At 48.6% G+C, this 21,726-nt stretch overlaps 1 protein-coding gene across 1 annotated transcript in view; it reads right to left on the bottom strand.

Moving 5' to 3' along the window:
* The window catches only part of CSMD2 (CUB and Sushi multiple domains 2), a 191,898-nt gene that overhangs the window by 86,211 nt on the left and 83,961 nt on the right, over positions 1-21,726 (bottom strand). Inside the window, exons 12-15 of the mRNA XM_072355231.1 lie at positions 17,120-17,223; positions 14,342-14,454; positions 8,667-8,849; positions 1,097-1,423 (exon numbers count right to left, since the gene is read on the bottom strand). Of these exons, the coding sequence (XP_072211332.1) occupies positions 1,097-1,423; positions 8,667-8,849; positions 14,342-14,454; positions 17,120-17,223 (727 nt within the window). The remainder of the gene's footprint in view (positions 1-1,096; positions 1,424-8,666; positions 8,850-14,341; positions 14,455-17,119; positions 17,224-21,726) is intronic.

The raw sequence follows: 21,726 nt of genomic DNA, 5'->3' as shown, positions 1-21,726 counted from the left end.
TGTTACCATACACTGCTGAAGGGGAAAACACGGGCTGAATCTCTGCCTTGTGCTCCTGGAACTTGTAGCAATATGTTGTCTCCTGTCTCCTACCTAAGAACAGCAGGATGCCTGAGAAAGGCTCAGCAGCTCCCTTTTGGAAGCTCATGCAGTCAGAACACATAAACTCAATTGTAGCTGCGTCATTTACAATAGGAAAAAAACCCAACAATCCACCTTAAAAACATCTTCATAGAAGGGCCAACCACAGCTCCCAGTATGGCTACAGAGAGATCCAAACTGCCTCCTGCACTGCCAGCATCCACAGGAGAGCTCCTGACTTCACAGCACCCAGGGCTCAATCCTGGCTACGCAGCTCTACCCCGTGATGCTATTCCACATGATGAGCCCCCAGCCTCCTCCGTGTGGCCAAAGATTTCTTAAGACCTCTGTATTATTATTATTATTATTATTTTTAAATAGAGGATTTGCAATCAGAAATGGAAAGGCTATTAATTTAGCGGTGCCACTAAAGGCTATTAGAAGAAAATTATTTATCAGTTCTGCTGAATAGCTTTAACAACGCTCTTTAGGAAATTACAGGACAATGCGAGGATAAAATTACCATAGCATTCATCTGAGATTTGGAGACTGGACTTAAGTGAAGCCAAACGTCCCTGGGGAAGTTTCAGTGCTTTAGAATATAACACAGAGCAACACGTTTCCTTCAGTGGTTAAAGGCCTGCACAGGGACTCAGCAAACGATGATGGTGCTGATGGATGGACTCAGCCATCTGGGTCCCAACAGATGCATCTGCTGTCCACACAGTGGGACGGAGGGGAGGCAGACAGCCCCAGGCATGGGGCAAGCTGGAGGCTGATGGGATGCTCCACGGACAGATAAGTCCGATTTATTGCTGGACAAAACAGCCAGTTGAAACCTGTGCAACCAGCTCTGAGCGTGAAACCAACTCTCTGTCACCCAACTGCACTCCAGGCGTGATCCCCAGTTTCCAGCCTCACTCTGTATTTGCAAGGGTTTTGGTACGGTCGGGCTTTGGCCAATAGGTACCCATTAAGAATTTGGAGTTCAGGATGAAAAGGATCGAGCTCTTACTGGTGAAGGTGATGTTGAAGCCTCTCTTCTCCATGGAGTGGTCAGTCTGGAACTCCAGCCTGGCGACGTGGCCGCTGCTGGTCAGCGAGGAGGGGATTTGGCTTCCTGAGAAGGTGCCCAGCACTGGAGACTCCGCGGTGCCACCATCCTTCACAGCTAGGAAATCAAACTGAGGCTCCACGTCAAAATCATTGAAAGCCAAATGAATTCTGCTCTCAGGTTTAGCTATAATCAACCAAACGCAGTGCAAGCTGCTCCCGTATTCCTCAGGGTAATTCGGCGACAGCACGATCCCAGACGGGGTGGTGAAGTTGAAAAAGCAGGAAACTGCAATGAGAAACCAGCATCACTCATGCAGCTCCCACACGTTGCTGTCATGTTCCCTCACCTGCCCCCCGAGCTCCTGCAAACTCCCAACACAGCTCCGGTTACACAAAGGAAGGGCTCAGTGCTCCATTCACTGCTGCTTGTCAGTGATTTATTTGCATGGGGAAGAAGTGACTTGGAAGTGGCCCCCAGTCCCTGCTTTTGGCTGACGTGTTGTGCCACTGCACAGTGGAACAAGTTGGTTTGACTCCACAAAGGAAGTGCTGCTCAGAACAGGCAGGGATTTGATATTTTGCAGGAGAATTCTGCTGCACGTCCCGGAGGAAAAACCTCCTGGAGAATCCAATGTGGAACTGCAGCCACTGCCAAACAAGATTATCAGCTTTAGAAGCTGCAATGGCCTCTGCTGTGAGTGCAGCTCAGTAAAGCCGACAGCAGCTGCCATCCCAGGACCTGCAGGTGCAGCCCCGGCTGCAGGTAGCCCAAGGCCAGCATCGACCTGCAGCTCCTTCCCACTGCAAACCAATCACTGACTTCTGCTGGGCCAGCAAAACGAGGCATCCAAGCAGACCGCCGTTCCCATGGGAATCATGGAAAGCAATCTTCAACTGAAGCCGAGGGGAAGTGTGCGTATGGCAAAAGCAACTTCACGTCCCACGAGTTTTCAATATATACTGTATTTCAGCATGGCAAGGTCCATGAATTTGAACAGCCAAGGCTGCCCAGTGTTCTCTATACCTTATGTATGTGTGCTCTGCTCATCTTCTTCCCCACCACGCGCCCTTGGGATAAAACCCATTACTTGGAACACAGATCTCACTAATTCCTGGCAAAAGGACGTTGCATGGAGGATAAGATTGGTTTCAGTTTGGCATTTATACAGTTCTTTGCTTCAGTGCTCACCCTCCCTCCATTATTTTCCCTCTGTCTTCCTTCAGAGCTTAATGGCTTCGGATCAAACAGGACGGACATTACCACGACGTTATCAAGGCTAAAAGCTACACAATCCATTTCCTGCTCTCAGCAACAAAGGGAACAGATTAAAGAGAACACAAACTGCAAAAAATATCCTCAGGATTTTGGCTCTGCGCTGAAATATCACGGGATGCTGTCAAACAATTCTGTCAGCGTAAGCTGGGTATGATCTGCCAACAAGAACTCCTTGCAAACAAATGCAGCCGCACAGACGAAGATGTGAGCAGGAGGAGCTCCTCGCAGGTGTGAGGTTTCTCCTGCAAGTTATTTAAGTCCAAAGTGGTAAATCAGCATCCACGGCGCAGCAGGACCCCATGGGACCCCACATCCCACTCCCAGCTCGCCCTAAAGGACAGCCAATGCACGAGGTTTGCTACCAAAGCCATTCTACCTGCAACATGAAGGAAGAGGTTTTCTCTTTGGGATAAGGGGGAGGGGAGGGCCAGCATGGAGGGCTGTGATCCCACTTCAGCCTCCCTGCTTTACCCCAATGCTTTGCCACCTGGACGGACACTACAGTACAGCAAGGACACTGAGAGACGCCATCAGAACAAAGATGACAGCGAGCAGGAAGGGTGGAAGGCAGCTGAGCATTACCTGCCTCATGCTGCTCTGAGCATCAGTGACAGCCAGGAGCAGCGGGGCCCTGACAGACACACAGAGGTCAGCGGTGCTGCCCGCAGCCCATCCATCAGCAGCACTGATACCTGCGGCTCCGCGGCCTCGAGCTAAGAGATTTCAATTAATATTTATTACCGTTATTCTTAAACGTTATGAGAGGCACATTTCATTATGTGCGCAGCGTAGGATCAAATTTATACTGACCTTTCTCAATTATTATTACCGAGGAAGTAAGGCAAAAGCAATTAGAAAAAATGCTCTTATTAAATACAGCAGAATAAATCACGGCAGAGCTCGAGCAGCGGACTGACTGAGAAAGCCAAACGAGACCCACATCATTAATGGATGAACGTCAGATGTTTATTCATATCGCTGCAAACTATCAACATTCTGCCTTCCTTCCGAGCACTGAGAAAGTGAAGCAGCTCACGCCGTTCTGAAAGCCAAGGGATGCACGGCTGTGCCCACAGGGCTCTGCCCCACCATCCCCATGAGCGATGCTCAGCACAACACAAAGCCTATCTGGCAATTATTCTCCAGCACAGCTGCTTGTTTCTGTGCTTTCAGCCTGGAGCTATTTCTGCGCTGTCTGGTCACTCTGAGCACAACTTGCTTCTCTTTGCCTTCAGAAGCTGATGGCTGCTGTTCATCCTGCTATGAGAACCCTGGGCTGATGCTGGGGAGAGCACACACCTGCGGCGGGTGGAAGGGGGAAAGGCAACAGGTTCAGGAGCTGAAAACAAAGCAGGGAATCGCTGTAACGAGTTCAGTCTCCATGGAAACAGCAGAAAAATCCCAACTTCTCTCTCAGCTTTCGGATATCGTTCCCACAGACTGTGACCACTTGGGACAGAGCCTGAAGACAGGAACATACTTTCTGCCTTGCCTTTCGTTTTTAAGTAGCTCCTTCCTTGAGGCATAACTTGATGATGGACTGGAAGAACAGGACCTCAGCAGGAGCCTGGTTAATAACTGATGGCTCACGTTGGGAAGCAGACATCCCCAATAGCTAACAGGACTGGAAGCTCAGGGCACTGGCTCCAGCTGTGAAGCAAAGTGCTTTACTTTGTGCATTTTCCTTTTTCTCTAGCTGCTCCTTCAGTAAACACATCTGCATCACAATGCATTCTCCTTCTTCAACCCTGAGGCACCAGCAGGGCCAGTGGGAGGCGAAGGAACAGAGTCTGGAGCAAAGATTAACCAGAACGTTTCTGTACTGCAAAGCAACAAGCTCTCCAGCTCGCTCTGATGGAGGAGCTGTCAATGCCAACGTGTTGGCCAGGGGCAGGAGAGCAGGTATGCTGAAAAGCAAGAGGAATGGGCAGGCTGTGGGCACCAGAACTTGTGAAAAATATCAACAGCACACTTAAAACAGAGCACAAAGAAGCCTCTGAATGTGGCAGGGAGTTACAATGCCAAAGCAGGTGCCGTTTCTACCCACTCGACACAGGAGCAGCGACCGGGTGGGTTACTGGGAACAACGAAAGCTCTTCATCTTGCTGGGAGATGCCGAGCAGCATCGAGCCGTTTGCCTGCCAGGGTGTCTGCAGCCATCTGCCGATCAGGAGGAGCTCCAAGGCTCCTGCAGGAAGGTGAGATCCTTCTTTGGTGCCCCTGAATGTTTCAAAGGGAATCTCCCCCCTTACGGTGCTTCAGATCTGCACCGTGCTGAGGTTTCATCGTCACTTTCTGGCAACCCCCCACAAGCAGCCCAGCACCAGGAGTGCTGGCAGTGATCTCGTTACACACCTTTCCCTTTTTGCTCCTTTGTGGTTTAGCAGAGCATCCTCCCCCTGCTGCAGCACCGGGAGCCACCTGACAACTGCTCTGTTTGCCTCCTGCAGGCTGCGTGCTGCTGTTTGCACAGCAGGGCAGGACGTGGGTCTGCCTCCACAGCCCCCACATCTCTGCACACAGAGCGGCTGCCTCAAGACAAGGAAGGGCTCTGCATGTGTGCAGCTATAGCATGGGTTGTGATGGCTGCACGGCTGTGACAGATGGCAAGGTGAGCTGTGTGGGAAGCCTTGCAGACTCATACATCAACCCCACCTGCAAACTGGAAACGTCCCGCTGCAGCTTTCCCAAACATCGACCCCACGTGTGAAATATTGCTGTCAAATAAGGCAGACACGAGGAAACTTCTCCGCAGACTTAAATTAAAGGCAGCAACATAACCCACATCCCACTCCCGTTTTCTGGGCATAGGAAAAAAGGGAAGGAGATCAAGATGACCTCCATGCTGATAAAAATCAGTAAGTGTAATTTCAGACTCGGACTCACATGAAGAAAGACAATAAGAAAGACAATACATCACGCTGTGAACTGCAGTCAGGAATACAGACAGATGCCTTGGCACGGGACAGCTCATTTGCACCAGCATGAAACCCTATCAGGGTAACAGCTCCACTGGCTCCATCAGGAAAACAACAAGCACGGAGGCAGCCCAATGAAGTGCATCCTCCTGATGAGCAAAGAGAGCACAGCTGGAGCCAGGCCCTGCCATGCGCAGGCTGCTGCACTGCGAGCATCACGCTGCAGCTGGAGAGCCCGCTGTGCTGCTGGAGCATCAGCAGCCCAGCAGTCAGCAGGCTCAGCTTTCAGGCTGAAAGCACAGAAATGCAGCAGCTTCATCTCAGAGCGTCCCTAAAACAGGATGGCAGCACAAAAGGAAGCTCCCCCGGGCCCCTGCCAGACACCAGGAAAGCACGCAGAGCAGCAGGCACAGCAGGATGCTTGTGCTTCTGGCTCTCCAGCCATTAACAGAGCCCAGTGACCGAGGAAGAAGGCAGGCTCTGGTTGGACCCAGGTGGAGCTTGGCTTTCCAATGGAAACACAACAACCAAAGTGAGCAGAAGCAGGAGGTCCCAAGGAGAGCCTCGTGGAGAAAACAAGAATGCCATTCACTGTAATTAAGGGGCTTAAAGTGCATTTCTGTCCAGCACAGCACTTAAACATATATGTCCACTTAAGCAAGAATTTCAATCTCAGTGCTTTGATAAACCCAGCCCGCAATACGGAAACAGGACTTTGAGGGAATGTGACCTGCTTAACTTTAAGAACAGGATGGTCTTACATGGCTGCAAACGTGAAACGAGGTTCTTAACAAAAGCTACAAATCCCTCATGTATACAGAGATCACAGTAATCCTACTTTCGTTTAATTTGCTTCACCTACTGCTGCAGAATGGCTCTCGGTGGCTCAGGGGAGCAGCTTTAGATACGGAGCATCTCAGCAGATTTGCTTCTTTGAACCCAGCCGAGGTTAATGGTGAGCAGAAGGTGTTAACGGGTCCTGAAAGATGCACATCTGTGCGAAGCTATGAGCCACCTCAGTGGGCAGCAGGACCCTTCTGAGCTGCACAAACCCAGAGGGTGAGCACTGCTCTGCTGCAATGAGAGCAAACGCATTACAGTAGGATGAAGTGACCCACCAGCTCCTCTCCCAACCTGCCTGGCAGAGGTAACTAGAGCATCCCTCATCACGTCAGGATCATTGTATCAAAGTGCTTCAGAAAAGCATCATTTACAAAAACAAATCCGACCAAACAAAGAATACATGGTAAAAACAGCTTGGAAATAAAAACAACCCCTGCGCTTCTTCCAAAATCCACTATGAGCAACTGCACCTCCCAGCGGATAAACAAGCAGAGAAATGAAACCATGGGAGAACCACGGGAAGCAGAGCCCAAACCCAGAGTGCACCTGGGGATGGGTGATGCACCACAGATGTGGTGCCAGAAGTTCTCAGGCTCCAGTGCAGCTGTTTGAAGTATCTCAGAGCATCAATCCAAACCCACACAGCAGGACCAGCGATTCCTTGCTCCGTAAGGGTTTGGAAAGGACACGCACCAAGGAGCCCTGCAAGGTTCTTCCAGTAACCCACGTACTCACCCTGAACAGTTAAAGGATGCAATGACAACAAAGAGGATGAAGATGGAGGTGCTGTTATCATGAAGGCACAGAGTCACAAACTAAGAATTCATCACAATAAGCCAACGCATTACTTGAATTGCTTTGTGTTGCTTTGTCATCACAGCCCCAGGAAATGAGCTCTCCACCACGAACTGTCTGCTCACAAATCACTTGCTCAGGACAGCAGGATGCACCGCAGCACGCTGCTCAATCCTCTGCATTCATCATGTGTTTGCAGGCAGCATCAGAAGCACTGAACTGTTTGCATATCCCAACCAGCAGCACACAAAGCAGGTCACCTTCTTTTCCTGCCCGACACCCAGCACCCCTCACGGTCTCCCAACATTTACAGAGAGCTGTCACTAATTCCACTGCAGATTTCATGCCAGGGTACACATTTTGTTACGCCACCTCTTCCGGTTCACAGACACCAGTACGACACCATCTAGAGGAAGCAAACTCAAAGCCAGGGGAGTAAAGGTGTAAGAAAGCAACATAGTTTTCCCATGGCCTGCACGTTGCCACCTCGACTGATGGATATCCAGTATTTGAGGGTCACAGAGAACAGAATGCAATGACTGGTATTTAACTAAAAGCTGTATGCCTTCACTACGCTGCTGACTGCTGGCCATTGGAGTTGATGCCCTCTTTCAGAATCTACCTACAGAAAAAAGACAATCCTGCTTGGTTGGAAGTCTGCCCTATTGCTCCTAGGAGAACATCACCTCACCCCCACTACGAACAGCACACCACAAACTATCAGTAAGAACCTCAGCCAAACTACCAGCTGTTTATATGAGTTCATCTCCTGGGAAAGCTTCTTCTGGAGCACAGCGATGCCCTGACACCACCCTGGGAAACTCCATTTACTTCATCAGCATCTCTAGCTGCATTGCTGATTGAGAACACCAAGCTGCAAGAAAGCCACGGCATCTAGAAAAGTAAAAGCTCTGATGGTAATTGCTTCCCTTCCCCCAGCAGACACACAGAGATGCTCAGAGGTCCAATCACAGCTTGCAAAGAGAGGCGCTCACTTAAAAACTGATGCCCACAACTGCCCAGAGCGGGGATGCTGAGCCCCTGCAGCTGTGCAGCCCAGACCCAGCTGTGCAGCAATAGGGTTCAATCCCCACTGGCTGCACGATGCCATTGGCACGGACTGATTTCTGCCACTCTACAAATGAGCGCCTTACAGTGCAGTGCCCAACCCTGCTGCATTTCCATGCACAGGGAACACGCTCCTGGAAATGCCCATTTCTGCTCAGGTTGCCCACTTAAACCCAAAGGGGGACTGTACACATAACACCCATTTGTATCTGCAAATGTTACCCTTAGTCACTACTGGGAGCGTAACATCCTACTTCAGCTGGGAACTCATGCAACAGATTAAAGACTGAGGACCAGCAGCAGGGAGCCTGAATACCATCAGATATAATGAAAGAAAATCAAACGGCCAAGATAGAATGTAATTCAGTAGGTCTTAAATTTCACTGTCGATGACCCATCTTGGCTACAAGAAGTGCTTCTTCCTCTCCAGAACGAAGCTGCAAAGACTGGGAGGGCAGTGGGTGCACAGGGCTGTGGGTGCACAGGGCTGTGGGTGCTGCCCCCAATCCCTGCCCTGCTGGGAGCACTGAGCCACGACTGCCTGCAGCTCTGCCATCCCAGCACGGCTCACAGGCAGCACCCTCACCACACACTGAAAGCATCTCAGAGCCGTCTCCTCACTGACTTACAAACACAGACAGGTTTCTGAGCAGACCACTGGCTACTCTTTTGGCAGGTAATTGTTTTCTGGCCCTTCAGCTCAAAGGCGGGCTGGCACTCAAACTTCAAACTGTCCCCATGGCGAAATGTGGACCCCTCTCTTCTGCCGTAGGCTGGAATGCCGGGATCCCCGCAGCTCCCCTGGTCGATCTCTGAAAGAAAGGACAAGAGAAGCAGTGAGGGATGGCTGTGACCTCAAGCAGGGCTGTGTGCCTGCCCATGTGTGCCTGGCAGCCACCATGAGACCCCTAATGAACACAGCCACAGCCAAGGAGACCTGACTGCGCCTTGCTTCCAGGGCTCATGTTGAACCTGACGTACCATGGGCAGACCCTGCAGCCTTCAGCCATGAGCACGAGGGCTCAGAGCATTGCAGGACTGCTGTTTGCTCTCTCCAATCCCCCCCCCTCCCATCCATTCCATTTCCACGTGTGGTCCCGAGGCTGACAGCTGACACCTTCCTCACTGTGCACATAGTGTGACTTGATGTAAGCATGGGCACAGCCTGCTGTTATCTGCTGCTCCATATGATTCCATTTCAAAAGGGTCCCCTGCTCCGTATCACCAACACTGACAGCTCCCCATCCCCTCGCAGCCATCTCACTGCTCAGCATTATTCATCTGCTTCACATTCAGCTCTCCTTGCAGCCCCCCCTGCTTTCTATCCCCATCATCTATGATCAGCCCCGCTGTCTCCTCTCCCCGTTTTCAATTTCTTACACCAAATTGGAAACTTCTTTTATGACATTTTCTTTACAGAAGAGAATCGCATAATCCCAGATTTGCATGACTCCATCTAATATCCCAGTTTGGTTTGAATAACAACAACGGCCTCATTATTATGCTGACTTGAGGCAACTTAGATACAGGTGTATTATGAATAGAAGTCACGACGAGGCACCTCGCTTCTGCTACCGCTGTGTGCATCCTGAACTAGAAGTCACTGCCAGGTAATGAAGCATCCCCAAAATAATTTAACATAAATGAATAGTAATAGAAAAGTTGGCGTGAAGTGGGATTCTTCTTTCTCCTGTCAACCTGTGCCCATGGCTGTATAGAGCCACGACCCACAAGGCTTACAGAGCTCTGCCACTGGGTTCCAGAGGGTGAGGGACCATCCCAGAGCTGAATTCAGACCCAAATGCCTTCCCTGGAGGGCAGTGGCCATAGGAACTGCAGTGAGGGGCTGTGCAGAGATGTGCTGTGCTGAGCAGCTCCAGTCACTGCGGAGGGCAACAAGCAGAGCTACAAGCATCCAGCAGCCAGTGCCTTTGTGAGATCAGGTCATGCTCTGGCTAGCAGGTACTCAGGAAAAGAATGCAGCCGAGCAGAGAGAGAAAATAACTCCCCTTTGAGCCTCTGCTGAGAAAGAATAAAGGTAACAAAGGTGCTCTTGAGGTGCTGATTGAATGGACTCCCCCACACCATGCAAACCCTCTCATCTCCAGAGTGAAAGCACCAATGCAAGAATGGCAGAGAGATGAAGAATTGGGGCTAACGTTCCATCCTGTGCGATCCCACCGTCAGCAAACAGCGCCAGCCCAGCTCCTTCCATCACAGAGGTCTGGAAATGGCATCTCTGCCCTGAGCAAATCCCCCGCTTCCTACTTTTATAATCATAAACTGTGTGAGATATTTGGCAGAGCTGAAATTCCAGCAATGAGTGATTCAGAAACATCAAAACATGTGACTGGGCTGAGATTGAAACGTCCCACCTGAAGGATGTTGAAGCGCGGTCGTTTCCCCATTAGAATAATACAAGTCAAAACCAAACAAGAACATCCAAATCAAGTGTTTTGACACTATTGAAACGAAACAAGTTGAGATGAATCTTTCAAAATCCTCTCTCAAATATCACACTGTGTGGATCGGTTTTTTTTTGCCAAAACAGTTGTTTCTATCAGCAAATGGTTCAGCAGGAAATTCCCAGCTGCTCTCCTTGCTGTGGGTGGATGGTCCAGCCTGGCCTTAAATGCCTGCAGGGATGGAGCATCCACAGCCTCCTTGGGCAACCTGTTCCAGTGCGTCCCCACCATCCATATAATGTGGGATTCGTGAGCACTTGGAAGGAAAGGAAATCACACAAATATTAGCTCTGGTCTGAAAAGCCCTTAAGAGTATACTTAGTCTTATACACACAGTATTGCACCTATATTACCTTTGCTTAAACTAATGAAAGCTAATAGTGTTAGGAATCCATCTTTAATGAGCCAGGAGCAGGGAGTTTCTTTGCTCTTTGAGTTGATTCCAGCCACGAGGAAAAAAAAGGCTCTAATGAGGAAACAAGATGAGAAGGAGAGGATAGAGCAGGAAGGAAAGCCCCTTCCTTCTTACTGCTTTCCCACCACATCCCTCCCCCCGCAAGCCTCTGTTGAAGGGCAGATGCAGAGATGGACCCTCCAGGCTCATTAAAGCCCCTCAGAGAGATGTCAGATCCATCCCACTGATCTGAGGTGAAACTCAAGTCCAAAGAACATGACCTGGGAGCAGCTCAGGCCAATGCACTATCAGCTAAAAGCCCTCACATCAGCCAGCTCAGCAGTATTTTATGGCGTGAGTCGATATATTGAATGGAAACACGCCGTGGGAAACCAGCGCTGCTTCCTGAGTTCACCACGAGCCCAAAGCAAGGCATGAGGCAATGCAGAGCCTAAGAGAGATACACAGCAGTGTGAAACACCTGCAGTTAACCAGCAGCAAGGTGCAGCCGTGTGTGGGGACAGAAGGACATGTGCATGTCAATGCCTTTAGAAGCAGCTTGAGTGCTGGTATCTACACAGAGTTCTGTACTTACATCTTATGCATATGCACAAAGAAACGTGGCAGCCCAGCAAGCTCAGCGACCCAACGCCTCGGGCAGCACCAATTTGATTAAAAGCAGGAAGGTCAGGAGAGGAGATCTTCAGTCTGCAGCTCCTAAGCCTCTTATAGCAGCACAGCGCTCCGTCTGAGCTGCAAAGCTGAGCTCCCCGCAGCCAAACACTTCGTCAGCATCCCACCAACAATAAATACTGTTTAATCATCCCCTGCTGCTGGTGCACAACGCAGACCTCCGCCAGCTCTACCCACACTAACCCAGAGCCAACTGAAACCCAAACCGTATTCGTGCTCCTGAGGGTCTGTAAATGTAGATCTAAAACTGAGATTATTAAGCACCTTTTCTCAATATGGGAGCCTGAATCCTGCCCAATGGACCCCACATTGCTCAAGGAGTTTGGAACACACGTTACCTGGAGGAACAACTTGAGGAAAGCCATAGGAGGGGAATGGCTTGGGAGCTCCCAAAGAGCTGCGCCAATCTATGGCTGTGGAACAGCAGCCTGCCCCAAGGGGAAGATATTCTCTGAAGCTGTCATGGATTAAAGGGAGAAGACCTGGGAACCCAGGAGGCTGCGAGCTCTCCCACAAGCCAAGCACTAAATTGCAGCATCAATCAGCCTGCTATGGTTATGAGAAGCAAAAGAATTCTGCAGCAAAGTGGAGCTTAGTCCCGATTTCCTCCGACAAGCGCTGCAAGTCCAAAACCATTGTTCACTATTATGAGAGAGTATCTGTTTAAAAGGATAAGCATGGCTGCGGTTGAGACATAGGAGATTTAGAAGTAATCTTCATGAACATTAATGAGCCAGATCCTCAGCTGGTAAAGACTGACACAGCTTAATTGAAAATCAATGCTGTCACACCGATTTGCACCAGCTGAACATGTGTTCCAAAAGAATCCAATCTTGCCGTGCAGGCTTGGAAAAAAATACAGGTCCCAGATATGGTATGGTTTGTATGCTCTGCCTTTACCCACCAAGGAAGGCTCCCCCTCTCCAGCAACTCCACATTAGAAACCTGGTGGCACATTGCCCTCCTGAGCACGTCCCCTCCAGCAGGCCCTTCAGTCCTTGCACCAATAAGTCTCCTAGGTGTAACCACTTCAGCACTAGCAACTGGCTTTATGGCTGCATTATACCTAAAAGGGACACTAAAACTCGCATGTTTTAGGAAGCATGGCTATTTAAATGTACTCTGTAAGCAATGCTCTGCTTTTCTAGGAGGCAGATTTTGGTCCTGACTTTATATTGCTCCATTAGCTGTAATTTTCCCCTTGCAGTTAGGAAGAAGTGTGCCCATAAAACTGGCACTGAATGTTGTTAGTAAGTTAGGTATAATTTCATAAGGTATTTGGCAAGTGCTAATTGCCTCTTACTTAAATGGATCTTGCTTTGCGACTCAAAGCACTTGCAAAAATGAAATGAATTTTATGGAGCTGGCTGCTCTGAGGTCAGCTTAACCTCAGGACAGGGCCAGGCACACAACTGTATTCTTGTTCATGCAGAAATCCATTTTGCAAGGTCACAAATCTGCCATACAAGGACTGCAAAGACACCCAGGAAAAGAGAAAGGGAACAGGCAGCAATTCCTAATGCCTTGCTATAGATGAAGCCACCCATAACATCTCAGCAAGTCAGAGTGGGGAAAAGTCAACTCCCCTATAGATCCACAGCACACAGAAGATGAGCAGCATAAACCATCACAGCCACAAAGACTGAAACAGCACCATTATGATGCTCCCTGGACAATCAGGCTGGATTTGCCCCTTTTTTCCTTTCATTTCCATTATCTTTTATCTATGTCTTTAATGACTTTCTGCTGACCTGGTCATGCAATCCTGTCAATAGTGGAGCATTGCGACCCAGTTCCCCTCCCAGGCACTGCTGGTCATGCTGGCATTTGGTCTGACCAGGTTTTCTAGTAGGTCAGGTCCCTGCAGGCTCCTCACTGACGCTGCTTTAGCATCAACCAGCAGCGCTATGAGGGTCAGCTCCTGGCCCAGCACAACATGACACTTCCCTGAAACACAGCAAGTCCAAGGGAAGCGTTTTAAAATATGAATGAATACTAAAGTGCACCGAGGGCCCCTGAGAGAAACAGTCTGATTTAAACCTTAACGCTGTTATCAGCTGCTGCTCAGACCTTTCATCACCAGCCCCCATGATAAAGTTTGGTATCCTTGCTTTTAGGCATCAAGGCTGACTGAGTCACCTCCAGTATCAGTATACCAAAAGGAAGATGGAAGCGTTCCTGTGCTGGGGGCTGCATGGTGGCAACAAGCTCAGTGTAGGTAACAAGCTTCCCCTCTGCAGGTGGGAGCCCACCAGACAGAAGTTCTCTGGACTTGGAATTAAGGAGCACTTCTTACTTTCTCTAACTGTGCAGATACCTCCAGCAGAAATGATAGAAGTTCATAGCAGAGTTCAGCATTCCCATCCTAATTCATTTGGAAGGGTTTCTTTATAGAAGCCCCAGAATTACTTCTCCTTTCATTTGTAATACTCCAGATTAGCAGCTCAGACCGCTGATCTACTGGAACCACTGACAAGTCCATCTCACATCCCTGCACAGCCCGTTGCAGATGTCATCACTCAGCTGAAGTGACTCATCCAACAAAGCAGACGAGAGGGCAATGAAACATCAACCATCCAGCCTGCTCTCATGGCAATGAAATCACAGAAGCTGTTCTTATCGGAGCACAGCTTCAGTTTTAAGGAAGATTCTGAAGAGCTTCAGCGTGCGGAGAAGCTCCTTTCTCACAAGCAACTGAACCCATCTCGGCTCTTTTTAAAGGCAGACATATTCTGAGAGACACCTGAGTTACCTTCGTACGTTGCTTTGAATCCCAGCAGGTTACTGACACTGTCTGTCTGGAAGAGGAGCCACATCTGGTGCTGTGTGCTGACAATGAGGTCGGGGACTGTGGTGCCTGTCAAGCTGGACAAATAAATAGAGACATGTCAACACCCTACATGCACCCTGCGCCTCCGTTCTCCCACCACAATGCAGGTTGCTTACACCAATGTGGGCCAGGATACAAGCAGAACAAGGCCACCACAGCAAGGCAGAGCAGGGCCCCAAATCCTGAGAGGTTTTCAAGGCGGATGATGCGCCCACCCCACAAGGATGCCACTCTGAGAGTGGTGAGACTAAGAGAAAAGCCACCAGTATTAATGAGGCATGTTTGTCACACTCGGCCTTTGGGATTAATCACCTCGCTGAGGTTCAACACAGCTTTAGAGCTTTATCCCCCACCTGCACAGCACCCGTGCAGGCACTTACATGCACAGATGCCCACTTGGAGCACAGCTCTGCTTCAGAAAGCAGAGTCCCAGTGAGTGGGAAGGGCTCATTACTCCAGCCATACGAGTGTTCTGTTGTCTGTCCTCGTGGCAGCGTTTAATGCTATTACATTATTTCTGCTCAGGTAGCATCTGAGATAAATTTGTAAGTCACCGTAAGCACAACTACTGCGAGTGGGTAGGAGGTTTCTTCTGCAGTGCTTGCTTAAATCTAAACACATACATATGTACAGATACAGCTTCTGCCTGCCACCGTTCTCAAGTATGACAGCAGCACCTGAAAGACTTGATAAAATGGAACCCCGAGCTCTCAAGGCAGAATTACTGCAACCCAGTGCTGCAAGGGAACGAAGCCAGCAGCTGTGTGTTGATAGCATCCTGTGAATAAATGTAACTTGCAACCTCCAGGCACCATTATGGCAATTCTCACTTTGCTGGGTAATTGGAGGCACCATGGCTGATCCGCCAGTTACAGTTTGCTCAGAGTGAAGCAAAACGAGGCGAAGGGTTGTGCTACTTATTTTACCTGCTTGACACCCTTAAACTGACTGCCTGCTGAGTCCAGGCTCTTTCCCACACCCACACAGGTACCCAGCATCAGAACTGGGACCAATGATGCCATACAAATGCATTTCCCCCCCTGCCCCATCCCACAGATTTCCTCACCACTCACATAAGCAATAGGAGCCACTACAGCACCTGAAACCATCACCTCTGCAATCTGCTTCCCCCTAAAACTGCATCCATCTCCCACAGCTCTGCTCCATCACTCCTCACACTTCCATCAGGCCCGTTATCGATCCTAGTCAGTTGCACGGATCCTGTATCTGCTGCTAAATGAGGAAGTGACCTTTCCTTAATTACTGCTTTTCATCCAGTTTGATGTGGATGGGAAAAGATGAAAAAGTGCCATTGTTGGTTCTTCTCATTTAAGCAGCAAACAGACAGACAGGAACAGGGAACAGACCAAGAGAAAAACCTTCAGAAAAAGGGTTTCTTAACAGTTTTTTGCATGCCTTCCCATTGCACTCTAACAAGCCGGATGATTGATCTGGGTGCTTGTTACTTTGGGGAATAAAATCCTCACTGCAAGTCAGGAAGCTCAGCCTAACAATCTGTTACGTTCTCTGAGATGCGTTTTACAGGCACGAGAGCGAGACTGAAAACAAATGGTCCTTTATACCTCAGTTTGGGATAACGTCTGCTGCTGTGAAAGTCGACTCAGATGCCTTTATTGGTTTCTCAGTCTGCAGGACTGAGTTCCTCTTCAACAGCAGCGAATAAGCAACGAGTAATAAGAAAATTGGAGCTCTCATTGTTAACAGGGTTGGTTTCCTGCAGGGGGGGTCCTTAATTGATTTTCAGGTTTTCCTCTCAGGTAATAAGGAAATAAATTCCCTTCTAGGATCAGCAATTGAATGGGAAGCATTAGCCAGCAGTGGGAGGAGATGCCACAACACCACTGCAGTCAGTCACAGGGATTGTGTGTCTGCATTAGCATGGCACTGAACCCCTCATATACATGGAATGATTAAATACATGGAATACATGAGAAAACATGGAATGATCGGAACAGAATCTGGGCCTCCATCCATAGGCCTCAGGCAAACAGAAAGGGGGGGGGGGGAACAAGAACAAGAAACCATTTCAGCAAGTTCTTCCAAACGATTCCCTCGGCTGCAATTTGCACATTTGGCCCAATCAGCTGTGAAATGTTCTGTGACACTTTAATTGCACACACTTTTGCAATGATCAGGCTTTACATTTCTTCTATACGTCGCAGGCTGGAGTTTGTGACTTTCAGCATCGCTGCTGTTCACGTCCTGAGAAGAGCAGCAAAATGGAGCTCGGAGAAATGGAGACTTCAGAAAGACAGCAGACATGAAGGTGGGTGAAAGCAAAGTGGATGCAGATTCATAGGGAATGCATTCACAGCCAGTCTGCACTGTTAAAATCAGCTGCTCGAGAAAGGCAGCACAGGAGAGAGGTCCAAACTTTTCAGCTCCATTTGCATTTCCTTTGCTATCTTAATTTGAATCCTGCTCCCCCAGCTCCCTGGGCAGCCTCAGCTTCTCTCTATGGGGTCCTGACAAAAGGAATTCAAGAGAAGAGAAGCAAAGAGGTAAAAGCCTTTCTGTCAGCTGAAGCCTAAGAGAATGTGATGAGAAAAGAAAACACCAGCAATAGTCAGCTTATAAAACATTCAGTGAGGAGCAGCAAGCAGAGCGGGCTCCTTCATCCAACCCCATCTGCTAAATCTCAGCAGCAGAACTCGGACACGTTAAGGACACAGCACTTACACGTAGAGCACAGACTTCTGGTCTCCCACTTGTCCTCCATCCCCGACCGTCAGAGTGTCGTATCCTCTTTCCAGTTCAAATTCTTCAAAGGTGAGTTTGATAACCTGGCAAAGATGCAGCGTGTTAATAAGGACCAACGGCCAAAGCAGCCAGCAGACCCTCCCACCTTGCTCGTTCTGCTGCTCAATCCCAGAGCGCTTCATAAGATCATTGCTATCTTCAGGACATCACCTACGCTGACCTCACTTTTTAGAGCCCCGTGGCACATTTTTCAGCACACAAGTTAAGCTGCTCTTACTGAAGCCGCCTATCAGGTTTTCCTGCTTTATCTACTGATATTCCAGGTGACTCTTTCATTCCCACAGTAAGTGTTTGCTTGTGTTCTGTCTGTGCATCACATTGTGCCCATCACCTGCTGCCCTGCAAGCTGCCACACACTGCCTGCCCACAGCTGTGCATCCCTCCCCAGCTCAGTCCCAGCCAAGGGACAGGCAGGATTCATGGAGCTCTGTATGCACCATTTGGGAGCACAAAGCACCTTCCAGGACCAAATTCAGCTTTGCATCACCCTATGGTACCTAACACACAAAGCTACCAAAGCAGGACCGAGGCACACACAGTGCCTGCTGCCTGGGGAGAGGAATTGCAGCTGCCACCACAATTCCACCCCAGTCAGACCCCAAAGCAACCATAATGGATGCGTACAGAGTTCAAATTGAACTGCCAGGTGCTACCACCCTCTACACACAGATGCAATTAAGTATTATTTAAATGCATCTAAAAGAAAAGCTGATTTGGTGTTTGACTGAAGTGTGTTACCCAGAGGTAGCAGGATCTCGGAACAGGAGCCTTTGTGGTCCTTCGCAGAAGCTTGGAACCATTAATTTTAGTCGGTAGTATCAAAATATTAACGCGTGCAGATTATTATTAAGCCATGTAATGATGGAATAATGTAATTAATACAAAGAACACAGGGCTGTAAAACAGCACACATCATTAGTTAAACCACTCGTTCAAGTAAACCGCCTTCTAGGGAGTCTGACCCTAATTAAATAACTAATTACATTCCAGTATATTGAAGACTAACCTTGTGGCTCCGGAGCAGGATGCTGAATATAATACTTATTTATCCGTTTTCCTTTCCTATTTGGGCTATGGGCTGGAAATTACTTAATGATTCATTAAACAACAAGAGGCCCAACCAGCACGTACAAACACACGGCTGACACAAAACCTCAGTTTTAAGCTCCTGAAGTGACAGGAAGCAATTAGCAAAGTTGAGAAAACAGGCTTCGAATGACACCTGATTCTCAGGCTTCACGTACCGCAAAGTGATTTGAAATGCAGTCACATCCATAGGAAAAAAATAAAGCCCCACAGTCGCTCTCTCCATGGAGTACAGCACCTCTTGCAGTCATATTCAAATGCTTTACAAGCTCACATTACTCATTCTCCCCCCGTCCTCCCCCGTCTCGAGCATCCATCCTCATCGAGATGAATCATCCCCTGGAGAGACCCATCGCTCTCCATCGATGACACAGGAGCTTGGACAGAGCTTTATTTGGCGAGCCGGGCTCCAGGTGAGAACAACCCCAGGAGAAATACCAGCCAGTGACATTTGTTATGTCAAGAAGGTTCAGAAATAGTTTTGATGCAAATGCACCAATTATCACATGCATTTCTCAGTTCCCCCGTGATTTATTTTTTTTCCCAGCGTGGTTGAAATTAATTCCCACGGCACCAAAGACTTGGGGGGCTAAAAAAGAAATCCATCAGCCCTCAATATTTCCCCAAATAGCTTTTCTATGTCAGCCCCTGTATAGGAAATAATGCCGAGTTGACAGCTGCAGAGCACTGTGCCCCTAATGCTGTTTATGTGGGTTTCTGAGCAAACTTGGAGGGGATTATGTAGCTCACAGAATCTGGCTCACAGTTCTTCTCCAAATATAGAACAGATGACTTGCAAATGAGTTCTAAATTCAGCTCGGTGGTTTTCCCATTGCTCATATTAAAAGCTCCATAGAACAGGACCCGATCCAAAGACCACTCAAGTCAATGAAAAGATTACCACCGACTTCAGCAGGCTTCAGCTCTGGCCCAGAATGCTTTCATCTTCAAAGTATTTTACAGGCATTTTAATTCATTCTCCTTCCACTCCTCCCTCACCCATGTTGGGGGGATGCACAACGATGATATCAACCCCTGCATGAAAGCAACATGAGTCAGGGAGGTGAGCTCGCCTCTTTAGCAACATGTTTCCAACATGGGTCTTCAAGTAAGAGCTCTGCGTGTCCAGAAACAGCACGAGTTGATTTGTGAGGTGGGAATTGCAAGGACTGAGCAGGGATTGGAACATAGATCCCAGCTTTACATGGGGCTGTGCTCACCTTGCGGCACTGTGAGTGGCCATAGCAGCCCACAGGGATTGCTGGTTGGATGAAAGGAGCTGTCTGTGCCACTCAACCGACGTGGCATTCTGTACATTCACCCGTGAGATAAGGTCCTCTCTGCACAGCTTTGGTACCTGGAGCCCTGATGAACTCTTTACACGCTCTTATGGCAATAGATTCCGTGCCAATGGTTCCCATTTACTCCAGCGCCTTGCCTGGGCACCCACAGCCATGCAGAGGAGAGCTGTCAGGTTGCAGTTTTCTACAGCTCCAAGTAATGTGAGCATGCAAAGCATCGTGCAATGACCACGCATGCACGGCAGTGCCCTTCCCAAAACAATTAGTGCATTTCTCTCAGCCTTTGCTTCAAAGAGACAGAGCCTGCATGTAAATCAAGCTTCCAGGATGAAACACGCAACAAACAAACTCTCTCCGAAACCCTTTATAAGCTGATGTTGCTAATTAACTATTTATCACTTCAAAGAAAAGGAAAGCAGCCGTCTATTCACAGACAGTGAACACAAACTGCTCATTTATCCATCCATCCCTCTTATTTCAGTTGTGCTACACCTCCACGCAGTGCATGCTGCAGCACAGAGCATTAGTTCCAGGTAACCTCTGCTCAAAGTTATTATGAACTGAAAGAAGGAATGTTGACCATTTCGGTTTATGGCATACAAAAGCCAAGGAACGGGTTTGGTTTCCTTACCAACAACTTGAGACCAAACCGCTTTCAAAGCTCAAAAGGAACCTAACCAGGGGAAGAGGAGCAACTCAGGCTGTAAGTAGGAATTAAAAGAGACAGGGGGGTTCTGAATAATGAGGCAGCATGCCCAGGAAGCTTCCAGAAGGAGAAGTTTATCCTATGGCACTGCTGAAGAAGCAGAGGAAGTTTTGCTGCTACCATCTGGGCTGGGCACGAGGCTGGCAGAAAAGCCAGAAAATGAACAGATCTGAAGATGAGACTCCAAAAACTCAACCCTAAAGCAATGTGAAAAAGGGTCAACAAAACAGTCAGAACGGCCTGTAATCATTTCTTGGTGTTTAATTGTTTCCTCCTCCTTCCTAACCTGTAAAGTCAGTCTGCCCCAAACCCAGGGAATACCCAAGACGACCCTCAGTACCATTTCTTTCTAAAGCCAGGATTATTTTATTCAAGAAATTGGGATTTTGCTCATATTTGAAAGACAAAGATGTCCAAGAAGGAAGAGATATAACGCACACATCACAGCCTAAAAAGCTGATGTATTCAACTGCCTGTCCACACAAGGGCAATGCACACCTGAAGGTCTGCAGACACAGCTGACACTTGAGCAGTACTGGCTGCAGTTACACGTGGTCTGCACATTACCCTGATGAAGGAGGACCTCCTGGGTCTGATTAACCAGTAAATCACTCCTAATAAATGAGTACTGGAACAGTATCCTGATTCCACAATCCAGTTTCCCAGAATCTGGGTCGTTATTAGGCTCCTATGCAGCCAAACCAGCTAATGACAGCCCTTTAAATACAAACTCATTCTGGAATAGGAACATAGGAATACCCCTCATTAAAACTGCAATCCACCGACGACGTTTACTTATTAAAGGCTTCAAACTGAGGTCAGCGGGGAGAAAGCAGCAGAACTCAGCAGCCAATCCTGCCCTGCTGTGCTGCAGGTGAGTGCGCACAGAGCCATCCCAACAGTGGCAGAAAGCAGGCTGCAATGTGGATGGCTGCCAGCATCCCTCCAGACTGGAACAACTTCTTGTGAACGATCCTGGGATACCATCATGTCTGTGAAATGACTTCCTTGGATCAGCAGCAAGAAGGCTGAGTGCCAAAACGAAAGGCTGTCTGGAGGCAAGGACCAAGAAATAATTGACTGGATAAAGCACATGAGCTCAGTGCCTTGGAATGCAAGGTTTGCTCCTGAACTAATGCAAATTATGTTAGGAGGAATCCAGGCACGGAGAAGAATAAAAACTGTTTTCTTTCAAGAGCAGAAGTGCTGAATACCTCGGGGTATTTTGAGCTACGCAGCAACAGAGTCCTCTTTGTTTTTATTTCCCATACAGATCTGGAGGAGGGGAGCAGGCAGAGTTTGCAAGGAGGGAAGAAGAGATAAGAGGCTCTGAGCCTCGTTTTCCTGTGCCAGTGGAAAATGGGAAGGACTTCAACTTAAGAAAGCCAAGGCAGGAAGGGCCTTGGATGGATCAGTGAGTGTGAATCTGAACT

The sequence above is a fragment of the Excalfactoria chinensis genome, chromosome 22 (genome assembly GCF_039878825.1).
Source record: "Excalfactoria chinensis isolate bCotChi1 chromosome 22, bCotChi1.hap2, whole genome shotgun sequence".
In the NCBI taxonomy this organism is placed as follows: Eukaryota; Metazoa; Chordata; class Aves; order Galliformes; family Phasianidae; genus Excalfactoria; species Excalfactoria chinensis.
This window is presented reverse-complemented; position numbering and strand designations above follow the sequence as displayed.